Raw genomic sequence first — 12,429 nt, 5'->3', positions numbered from 1 at the left:
TTCTAAGAGAAAATTCTCTCAGCGTATATATATAATATAGTAGAGCATTTTAATTAATTAAGATCATTCAATAGGTTGATGCGATTGAAATAACGATAAAGTATATCTTTTTTTTTATAGAAGTATATATATACAATATAATTGTTGATTTTCGTAATGTCGCGATCCCTTATGTCGCATGTTATTATCAACACAGAGGGACACGTACACAGCTGATAGTATTAACACAATACATGGATTATCTAGTGTTCACTGAGGTACATTATCCCAAAGTATCACTAAACCGCTTACAGGCTAGAATATTACAATCCTGCCAAGATCATCGCGCAAACTTGCGGGAAACTGCAGCTGCAAGTACTCTATCCTCAGCGTCAAATCATTGCAGCGGGTGATCGTGCGGGACAAGCGTCGCATTCCGAACTTTTCTTTTCCCTAGCCGTGCCGCAGAGCTACTTGCTACGAGGAGCTAGTTAACAGTTTGTTACGTTCCTGTCACTATCACTATGCAAAACCGGAACTCCCGCTAACTAGCTTCTTGCGGCATTGCTATCGCGATTATCGTTTGTCGTCCATTCAGCGTATTATCTATTACATCGTCCGTAAGCAATTCGATGGAATTCATTTTACATGTTCCACACAACTTTTACGAGGCTAGAGATACGCAATTTTTTGTTATCTGTTTCTTATGTGCGATAATATAATATATACGAGAATTAATCCTACTATCTTCTTTTCGATCTTTCTGTATAGTTGAAGTGTCATCTCAACTACATGAAACTTTACGAAACAATCGAGAGATTACCTATTGAGAGCGATTTTAGCGCTTGTTCTTTGTGCTTGCATCCTCAAGTTTTTTACTCCGATACTGATGCTGATTACTATACCGGTTCGCACAGGAGACAGTATTAAAGCAGGCCTGACAAAGAAGGTTAGCGGTGTTATCGCGTGGCTGGAAGTTGGCGAGATTGCCTGGCTGCCTCTCGATATGGCCTATGAGAGTGGAAGCGCGGCGAACTTCGATAATCTTCTCTGCAGCGAGCGGCCCAGGGCCCAAGTTTGGCAATCAATGCGAAGTAACAGTTTAATTAAATACGGGGTAACCCTTCACCGACTCTCCGGGCATGCCGTTGCACGCCGAAGACAGACTAATCTCGGCCGCGTCGTCTCAACGGCTCCAGCTGGTTTCAACGAACGTGAGTGTTCGACGGACTCGCAAATCCGATCGTCGTCGTCGTCGTCGTCGTCGTCTTCGTCGTCGTTCGCGTCTCTTCACTGGCTCTTCCTTCATCCTTTGCTCTTTAGATCACGACACGTTCAACTTTGTGGTCGGTAAACATAGCAATCGAACGAATACGATTTCGGCCGAGATTAAGCTGAAATCAATTCGAAAGACCGCTTCTTTCTCCGAGTATCAAAAGTTGCGCTGAATTCGCAGATTTCTGTAGATCTAGGTTATCGATAAGATATAAACGCGATTTCCCTCCCCTTATCAACTTTAATATGTTTGATCGAATCGGAAGATAGTCGATTTATCGATTATGCGCGCTTTTTGTAAGGTACTTTGTATGAAATTTGCATAAGTGCAAAGAATTATTTTGATATATCGATTTTTATTCATGTCTTAAATAAAAGTATTATTAATCAGGTCCTTTTTCAATATATATATGATATTTTTCTCGTATAAAGTTTAATACTAAGTTTAATAAAATCGTAAATATATACGTTTGTCTGGTTACTAAGAATAATATAGTTTAATATAAAATGCATTTTTTTACGAATATCTATGAAATACATATATTAATTAAGCAAAGATTCGCGCGTAATAAGGAAAGCACATATTACACGCTCGTGTCGCAATATTTTATTGTGAATTATGATGATCGGTTTTTAACACGTGCGGGCATTCCGGGCTTTTGGGACCTTTTAATATGTTGAGCGGAGAAATTCTACATCGGTGACAAAGTATCCTTACGTGAGTCCATTATCGAAAGCGCCTCTCGGGCTGGAATGTTATTGATACGTAGACGTAAGAGTTGGCGCGTAGGGACGATCGAGGTTCCCTTCGAGAGTATTATGTCCGTGGTGAACGCGCGCTCCTCATCCATTTTCCATTCTCCTTTCCGTTTTTCTTCCCGTGACCTCCATGTTTATGTATGTCCGGCTGATTACCAAAAGCGGAGGGAGATACGCAACTGTTTGTCTCCTACACCCGGCGGCGGCAGTAGTCGAGTGTAGTCGAGGGTCACGCTCGAGAATACTCGTTTCTCTCTCGTATTTGAGAGGAAGGAGAATGTCCTTCCTCTTCTCTTCTTCGTCATTTTCTTATCCTCCCTTCTGCTTGCAACAATGCACCCTCCTACTCCCCCCCGATGCCGCGAGCAAGTTTTATACCCGGGAGACGTCTCCTTTCCACGCCTGATTTCGATTCTCGAAACTTTGCCTCTTCGCGGTCTTTCGTTCGATCGCGCCCTCATGAGTCCCCGGATCCCGCTATCCTACCCTACGCTGCTTCCGGAACTCCTTGAGTCCCTTCTTCGCTTGTTTACGAATTACCGACCTCATTTCCATCCCTCTGTCGTCTTTCGCTCTCACCCGGAATCTCGTTCGAGCATATCGGGAGAAAATCAACTTCTCCCGTATGTTCTGTGGTAAATGGATCGCCATGAGGCAGAAGATCCGCAAGGCATTCGGGCAATAAAGAGACTCTGTCGTCGGGTCTTTATAGTACTCTTTGCCTTAGTTCGCAAGGGAACCATTACCGCTATTACTTTAGTGAGTTCCTGACATTTTGCAGCCAATGCGTGTAGGTGCATTTATCGCGCACATCCACATTAGAAAATAAATAGCGTACAATATATATATATATATGTGTGTATATATTGTACGCTATTTGATGATGTAAGAATATAAAATATTATGAGAAACATAAAGAATTATTCTCTATTATCATTCGAAATATACATATAATTATACGAGGCGCTATATATTCCCCATAACTATAAATATTTTATTGTGTTAAAATAAATTCTGACGTTATTTTTATTAGTGAATCGGAGGATAATTTCTGTATTTTTTCCGTTATTAATAAACAACCGATAGTTGCGAATTAAATTTAGATTTCAATATTCAAGTAACATCGAGAAAAGATAAATTACGAAGAAGTGTATTTACTCACCGGTATGAACGAGCAACGCAGAATCACGAGCGGCAGTGATAAGGTCACTATCAGTAAGAGTTTCGTCAGATGCGTTACCGGAAGTCGGTGTGTCACTGAGGCCGGCACCACTGCCGGGCATATGATACAAGGGATGTTGCTGTTGTTGCTGTTGATAGACGCGTTGCTTGTGCTGACTGGTGTTGTAATGATTATGGTGCGATTGGTTAGTTTGATGATTATTTTGCGGATAGGCGCGGCTACGCAAACTGGAAGTATTATCTTCACCCTCGCTGCCACTTAGACTGTAGGCCGGATAAAGCCGTCCCTTCCCTGAAACAATCAAATTGAAATAGCTATGATCACTATACTCTTTTCGATTTAATTTCTAGTACAATCTGACAGTTTTTCAATATCAATAATAATAAGTTATAGTCTCGTCAATCTTTAGAAACTTGTGTCAAAACTTTAATCGGAAATGATATTGCCAACATGAATATTGTATACGTGAATATTGATTATTTTAATTAATAGGATTTCGATATAATATAGGATCATAATCCCTTGATTATTTTTCTGAACGAGTTTTGTATAATATTTTTATAACAAATATATTATATAAACATGTTGTAGAGAGAATTCTTCTGAAAATTGCTGTAAAAATATCATTAATTATTTTCTGAATAATCGGAGTTTTTTAAAAGGATTTTTTAAAGGGAAAATAACAGAGTTGAGTAATAAATAAGGCAGTGTCACTGTTAAATGAAAACTGCATTCTATTTAAGAAAGAGAGCGAAATAAAAACGAAAAAAGTATATAGAAGCGAAAAGTTCGATATTACATCTATATAATCGCAATCCTGCGTTGATCGCATCGTTAAATACGCCGAGATTTATGTAAATTTGAAAATCAACATGAGACCCAATAAAGCCCGATAATCTGGTTGATAAGTCCCACATGTCAGAGGGTGCCGATACAGATAAGCCACATAAACATAGGCCTTGCTCCATTAGGTTCGAAAGCCCTTTCCCATGAAGCCCTTTCCTGACCCTTCTTATCAGCGGATTAGCTTATCCGAATTTTTTTTAATGACCCCTCACTTTCTTTTGGGTTAATAGAAATTTTCAGGGTCCCGGTCGTATCGCTCGTCTCTCTCTAAATTGGTTCGTTACGGATTTCGTTAAATTACGATACTTATTCTGTCACGAGAGAAATCTTATCTTTCGACCCTTGATTTCGAAATGTATACGTTTGAACTTTTATCTCGTTATAGAAATTTATTAATTTTTACTATTGAAACATAAGCAAACAGCTGCATAATTGATGACATTATTCATTACGGAATGTGGCGTAATCCTTGCTTACAAGTAACGAATGATCTAGTTAATCTCTATTGTAAAAGAGAATAACTACACTGTGTAATACCGTAATAATAATTTTCTTAAAAGAGCAATAAGCGTAATTGTTCTTTCGCGGCATTCTATATAATGTTATCAGTTTGCGGGTATAAAGATGAATTTCGCGCGTTTTTTTTCGATATAGATGTAAGTATCCATCATAATTCGCGCATCACTATTGATTTTAGCATCGCGATCTAACTCGTACGTTTGTCACGCAAATCGGACGAGCTCGATCGAGATCTTACGACATTATAATTTCCATCGACGGCAACGTTAGTTCAGTGATTCGTAGATAATAGCGCCGCCCACAGATCGCTGTGCGAATGATTCATAACACTAATAACACGACGCGCGTTAATATTAATTGAGAATCGCGGCGCTCGGCCGATCGCATCAATTATGAGAACGACGCGAAAGTAATGCGCTGAACAATTCGATTCGCGGCCGTATAAATTCGTTTTGACCCTTGCATTATATACATGAGCGTGATAAATAACGCAGCGTGTAATTAACGTAGGACGGAATGAATGTTTATCTGTCTGCGCAGATGCCTTTATCACGCTTCTGGCATATGTATACACATCGTGCGTATGTATATGCGCGTGCATGTATAACGTCACATAAAAGCAACATTATGCGTTTCGCAAATTGCGTTACCAATAGTGCAGGAGCGTCCCGCTGTATAGCTTTTCCTACTCAAACTGCGCGTTCTCGGCGGGTTAATAAATTAATAATGCGACGCATCTCTGATGCATCGGAATCACATAAAAGAGTGAAAGCGTCCCGAAAAAGCTCGACATTAATTTCGTGATTAGAGATGAAAAGAGTGAGTAATTACAGATTATAACTAAGAAATGTAATTGTACTTTGTAGAAATTTTGATTGAAATTTCGAAAATCATAATTTCAGTCGGAATTCTCTGAGAGGAAGCAGAAAAGAATCACAAAAATTTATTAAATTATATCCGATTGTAGAATGTGTACAGAGCCGCAGCGTTTACTTATATCTGGATTTTTCGGTATTGTTCACGTGATGCAAACGGTTTACGCGGTTTTAGCTATCGAACTTGTTTTTTTAATCCAGCACTTGACGAACAACCGCAGGGGAATGAACGAGAGAGAGAAAGAGAGAAAGAGAGAAAAAGAGAAACAGAGAGAGAAGCTTGTGCTAAAAAAAACTGCGTAGTTTAAAACAAACGCGCCTGGTCTCGCACGCATTCACGAGCGACCCATCGATCACCTGGTACACGTACATAGGGAATAACGGCGATCGGCCAAAATTTTACGGTGTAACGCGAAAATCGTTTCGCAGTTTGTCAAGCGGTCGAGTCTTCCGGCAGTTCATTGTCTCACGTGTTCGCCCGGCATAAAATATGCATCGCTCGTAAGTAAAGAGTCATCGGGGCTATCTGGCCACCTGCACAGACTCTGCGCACAATTTACTTTTACATCTGCATCTATAAAATACTTAAATTTAATAATAAAGTAACGGGATATAATTTTGTCCAGTCAATATATCCAGTCAGTAAATCAAGCAGAAAAGATTGTTTAATAATATATAAATGAAGATCAATAAAATGCTATAAAATTATACCTAAGGTAATGAAATATAAATAGACAAGGTCTTTTTGCGGAATTGTAAATAAGATATTGCTGACGCATTTTATTCATACACGTGTATCAATTCTTACGAATCTAACAGAAAACATTAAAAATATGTACGATAAAAATATAATATCACTTTCGATATTGCCATTTTGTAAAGATAAATAGTATATCTTAGCATTTCCGGGGAAAAACGGTCAATGAACTTTTATTTGTCGCCTTAAAGTGTCAGGTCAGTTAATAAGTTACGATAACAAACCGTGCAACTGTGCGGCAATATCTATACGCTGCGATAACGTGGCGATAGTGACGACAATAATGATAGTAATAATCGTAACAACAACCTTTATGCTCGTAACACGCGTTGAAACCTTGTGTCAATACGCCGGACGTTAACTGGCGATGACAGGAAGAGCCACGATTACAATTAGAAGTATAGTAGCTATAAAAAGAACTTTAAACGACATTTCTGATATAAAAGAATTATCAATTTTCACGTTTTATTTTGTTTTACAATTAATACCAGCTAAGCGAATAAAGTTAATTGAAAAAATGTTTGCTGTTTTAATATATTTTTCTAAGATTATCTTGCAGAAAGGTCGGATGTGCTGAAATTATAATATTATTTATGTCTTACTCTGTAATCTTTCTCTCTCTTATAAAATTCTTATAACTATTTAATTTTTTCAATTAAAAAAACTTGTTTTTAAGTTATATATTTTTTTGAAAAAATAAATTGATAAATAATTTTAGATTCATAAATTTATCATGGCAAATATTGTAATAAATTGGTATTATCAATATTGTGTTCGATCGATACTAAATTAAAACATGCATTGTCACTTTTATAAAATAATAATAAAATAAAATTTCATTGCAGTTTATTGCTTGGTCGCATTATCAAATCTTTATACAAATGTTATTATGCCAATTATACCGTTCTTTATGAAAATCGTTCTCAGTATAAATACAAGTCGCGTACACGAACGCGCAGTTGGAAATGATCGATAAGTTTCCACTTATCTGTAAGGGCACGTTAATAGCACCTACCCACAATTACGTTGTTATAAATATAACTATGGCAGGTATGGATAACTCAGTTCATGCAAGTTGTTCATTCTATTTCACTTTCTTGCCATCGATAACAAGCGTTAACAAAAATTGTGCGACAACTATATCTTTATAAAGTACGAGTCGCTGTATTCTTGATGGCTAATATCTCAACAGCTAATAATAACTATTAAATGAATATTTTATAAATTATTAATTTAAGCAACTTGTGCGACAATTTTTGTAAATTTGAAATTGTAAACGCGATTCATAACGAAAATTTTTAAGAATTGGATACATTTATAGTAATATTTGGACGCACAATTCTTGATAAATTGCTCCTTTAATTTTATACATTTTTGCGCGAATAACGAATCTATTTAATAATCTCTGAGTTGTCAAAGTTTCTCCATGTTCGAGGGTGCAGCGGCCGCGATATCGCGATAATAACTTCAAGTGCGCCAAATTTTTACGGGTCTTCTCTCTCTCCTTAACTCTCTCCGGCCCGTTCAATTTATTATTCATGAAAAGCATGAAAACTCTTAGCGAGGACGTGAAGTTTAACCTGTCTCTCTGTCGTCGGGTGCTCTCGCAAGTACGTACCTACGTACTTCTCGGTCCGTTGACTTTAGATCGATACTCGAAGCACGCCTCGCGCGCAGAAATGAGACACGAACAGGCAAATAGCGAACGATCGATGCGCGCAAGAGCTCAATAATTTTCTCTAAACGTCTGAGATGACGGCCGGACATCAGACATCGCGCCGTCTCTGACGGATCCTTTCGAGCGGTGTTTTTTTTTTGTTCACAGGTTTCGAACGTTCCGAGACGACAGCTACTTTGTAATAACCGGCTCTTCAACATTATTTTTAACCGTTCACGCGGGTCTATGCTTCGCGAAACCAGTTTTAGTTAGTTTAGCTTCGCATTCGACTCGACGTGTCCGACTCTCTGCCCACTTTTCTCCTCCGGTAATCGATCAAATCTTGGGCGAAATTGCATTTCCCTGCGCCCGTCAATGGTGAAAGGTAACCGATGCGAGCTTCTCATTTGCATTCCCGCCTAATGGCGTTCCGAAAAAGGGCCTCGCAACGCTCTCGCTTTGCATAAGCTAATACGCGAACGAGTACACACGGGCGGCGATGCTTTACGAGAATAATTCCGAATTTGAATAAAAAGTGCCGACGAAATAAATGCGAATTTCTACCCTTACCTCTCTTTATCGGGGTCGCAAAAGTTTCGCGCGCGCGCCTATTCGGATTCCCGCGAGATACATAGAGTATAATGAAATACCACCGCCGCGCATTTTTCCATCGCGAACCGCCTTTAATGCTCGTGTCTCGCTGACATTCGACATTTCTTTTACAGCCCATTTTTTTACGGGAATGCGCCTAGCTAGCGTCGTCGTCTTTCGAGGACAAGGTTCCTATTTGTACGCGTCTCGCCTCTACGTCAGTCCAGTAACGATGCCTATATATCTCGCCCCTTCATTGCCACTTTCTTGCGAGATCTCTTACAGCAGTCTCATGCAAATTTCGCGCGGGGGTCTCTGCCCCGTTAAACCCGAACGGCGTAATCTCGAACTTTACGATCCACCAACTTTACCCTCTTTTTTTTTTCGCGCAAACATCTCGAAACGAGTCGCGTACCGTAATCCCGAGTTTTACGTCTTCTAGCAGGTACGGGAATTTCCTTCTCTTCCTCTCTCTCTCTCTCTCTCTCTCTCTCTCTCTCTCTCTCATATTTGTACGCTCTCGTCTTCTTCTCTACCTGAAAACTAGTTCCAGAGTGACGCGCATATTGGAACTGTTGACATCGGAATAATCAACTGCTGCAATAATACGAACATCTGATACCGATAATCTTGCCAATATTGGCAATGTCATACTAATATCGTGGCTAAGTAATCAACGGTTTCCTATAATCATGTGGACTAGAGTCCTTTAGTTGCCTGCACGCGCACGTACGCATATCACCCTTGAGTAGAGTTACAACACTTGAGCTGGACAATTAAATAAAACTTAATATAAGAAATGAAGTTTATCAAGTAGGTATGTATAATGATTCTTGGCTAATTAATTCTGCTTTGGTAAAAAATATTTTAAAAGAGCACAAAAACAGTTCTAAATATATGTTCTGTAAATTGTGAAATATTTCATGAATTTATTTCATATCATAATTCTCTTAATTATCTTGTCAGATATTATATTAATTATATTACAAATTCCACATATCTGTCTGCTGGGCGTAATTGATACGGAGAGTGAGACGCAAAGATTGAAGGCAAAACAACCTATTGTACAATCGTTTGGCATCCAATAATAACGTATCGTAATTCTGCCGGCTTGAAAAGCTCGCAAAAACGATAGATAACCGTTGTACGACCGCAAACGATGATATATTTCTCGATTTTTATCGGCAGCCATTCGCTTTTCATTAGAAGCGGTTAGCATCAAGATCGTTTCGCGTCCGTATTTCGTCTCCGTTGTCTCGCTCTATTCCTCGCACGGCTCCGTGCAAGTACGACATTAAGCGTAAATAATTGGTCCCGTGTCAGTATATCAGCAGACGATGCACCGAGGAAAGGTTGCGCGCGAACACGCGAGGTCTGCACAGCTCGTGTGTGTATCACTATTGCACGTCGTCCGATTTTCATATGGATTCAGTGATACCTTGTGCGATGAAGTTTTTAAACGACGGCGGAATCGTTTGGGATAAATCTATTATTTGTATTTTTTTCTTGCGCGCATCTTTTCTCTCTTATTTTTTCTCTCTTATTCGTTTATTTGGACAATTTAATAAAAATTAGAGAAAATATTTTTTTTATAAAAGCTTATACTTAAAAAATAAAATATTTTTTGGAGGAATTATATAATTATTTCATTTAATCTTTATCTGTTTATTATTATCATCGGATTTAATATTTAATATGTACAATAATAATTTTTTTAAATATTAATAACTTTGGACGTTGCTATAATTTGGATTTTATATTTGTATGTTACAGATCAGTGCAAAGGTGACTCCGCATCGATTGGTAAGTGATAGACATTTATTTTATGGTCAATATTATTATGTGCGTTTTTTAAGAATAATAGCTGTATATATTGTGAAGAGATGATAAAAGTAAGCATTATATTTTACGAAATATCCCCTTGCGCCGAAATATAATAGGTACTAGTTTTTATTGAAAGTCCTCGATCCGCGCACGAAGAAAACCGTAAGCCTCGATTCGAGCGATATCGACATAAGCTCTTTCCATTTAGCGGGCGAATAGAAATCGAGGAAGTGAAACGTACTTTCCGTCTCGTCTCGGGAATGCTATCACTGGCGCAAATCGATTAATCCAAAGACGATTCTGGCGTCCTGGACAGTGTGCCCGCTCGGCCGCCATTACCAGAAAGATCGTGAAACATCCGATCCAATCTCGCAATGGACGCCACTATCCTATCAATGGTGGTGCAATCTTTTTATCTGTGATGTAATCCAAGATAACGGGCTTTTACCGGAGAGCGGGTCAAATGACGAAGTAGAAGTCTTTCTATACGGTAATCCGATGAACGGCGGCCATTCATACAAGAACAATATCCCCATTGTGTTTATGATCCGTTTCGCGTAAAAAAAATGATAGATTAGATGATCCTAACGGTACCAATAGTATATTAGCATCAAACCGTCCATTATAATCGTGTTGTTACGTATCGTGATGGGAAATGATGATGAAAAATGTGTAGTATGCGCAGCATAAATTCTCATAATAGATTTAATAAATGAATTCACACACATACACAAAGCATATGTAGCACGAAGTCCAGATTTGCTAATAATATAGCGACGATATCTTTCAGTAATAAATTTTATACACGGATATCGTCTGTGCGTTTACGAAATAACCAGTTAACTGTGAGCTAATTAAATTATGTCATAAAATTACACGCGACTAATCTAGTAAGATAAATTGTCGTCCCAGTTTCCAGCAAGTACGTTACGATATCTGCATAGTTGTCTATTTATACTTTCGACTATAATTATTGTCCCACATAAATATTAATGTGCATTTGTACAGTACGGTAAGCGGTGGAAAAGGGCTAGTTACCTGACTCGTAACTAGCACGACAATGAAAGTTTACCCCACGCTTGTTACTGAAAAATATTTTATAAGTACGTTATCTGTGCGTGTCGGAACGCCGTATAACGTCATGTCACGATATTCCGTGTTGCATAATATCATCCACTTGCATGCGCAAATATATAAAACAAGCGATACGTGAAATTGAGCCTGTTACGAAGTCATGAGCCGCGCAGAGACACGCCAGTTTTATTATGCTCAAAATTTCATAATGCCGAAAAAAAAGATAGCATAAAAATCAACCATTTGAGAAATTTTGACCTATTATTCGCAAAATTATGCACAACACTACCGTTTCTTGTCGACGCGTACAATAATTTTCGTGCATCGCGAGAAATACATGCATTATATTTATGGAAGTATAGATTACCACATGGATGCACACATGACACACGTGCAGCGTCCGGTTGCGGTAACACGGGAATTATGATGATATTATAGGGGTTAACCTAATCCGCGTTGAAGGCTAGGAAGAAATTTACAAGCCTTCATATATACGGTATACGCGCGAATACTCGATATATACGAACGGAGTCTCCATGGTGGCCACAATGCTCCCCCATGGTAACCCGATAATGTATTATGGATACGTGAAATTCGAAGAGAATCTCGTTCGCCGCAACGCCGGAAAACAGAAAACGTTTGAGCGAGTATCCACGTATACGAGATGGTTTCGATTCACGTTTAGCTTTTTCTTCTCACGTTTTTTTATCGCGATATAATCGCGATATACAAGTCTTGATTCGTTTCTCTTCAATAGAGAAATATGAAATCAAATTCGTTCCAAAATAAAAATTGAAATAAAAGTAATTTCTTATGAGAATATATAAATTGGAAATGTAGAATAAAATTTTTTCGTACGAGATTTTGCTTTTAAAAAAATTAATTTGAAAATTGATAACATACTCTTACGCTTCTTTGTGCAAAAACATAAATGTGTTAATTTTACAAATAATTTTACAAATAATTTTTCTAAAAAAGAATTCTCGTATAAAATAATTTTATTCTACATTCTCGATTTATTTTTATATGAGAAATCACTTTATTTCCGATACATCTATATTCATATTAAAATTAATATAAAATTAATTAT

General features: G+C 38.0%; 1 protein-coding gene across 8 annotated transcripts in view; it reads right to left on the bottom strand.

The window, feature by feature from the left end:
- The window catches only part of Ten-m (teneurin transmembrane protein Ten-m), an 856,961-nt gene that overhangs the window by 308,994 nt on the left and 535,538 nt on the right, over positions 1 to 12,429 (bottom strand). For all 8 annotated transcript variants that reach the window (XM_083036706.1, XM_083036710.1, XM_083036711.1 and 5 more), the window contains one exon: positions 3,176 to 3,487. In XM_083036706.1, the coding sequence (XP_082892832.1) occupies positions 3,176 to 3,487 (312 nt within the window). The remainder of the gene's footprint in view (positions 1 to 3,175; positions 3,488 to 12,429) is intronic.

The sequence above is a fragment of the Prenolepis imparis genome, unplaced genomic scaffold, assembly GCF_030444845.1.
Source record: "Prenolepis imparis isolate NDT839.2.m4 unplaced genomic scaffold, iyPreImpa1.0 SCAF_4, whole genome shotgun sequence".
NCBI classification, from domain to species: Eukaryota; Metazoa; Arthropoda; class Insecta; order Hymenoptera; family Formicidae; genus Prenolepis; species Prenolepis imparis.
This window is presented reverse-complemented; position numbering and strand designations above follow the sequence as displayed.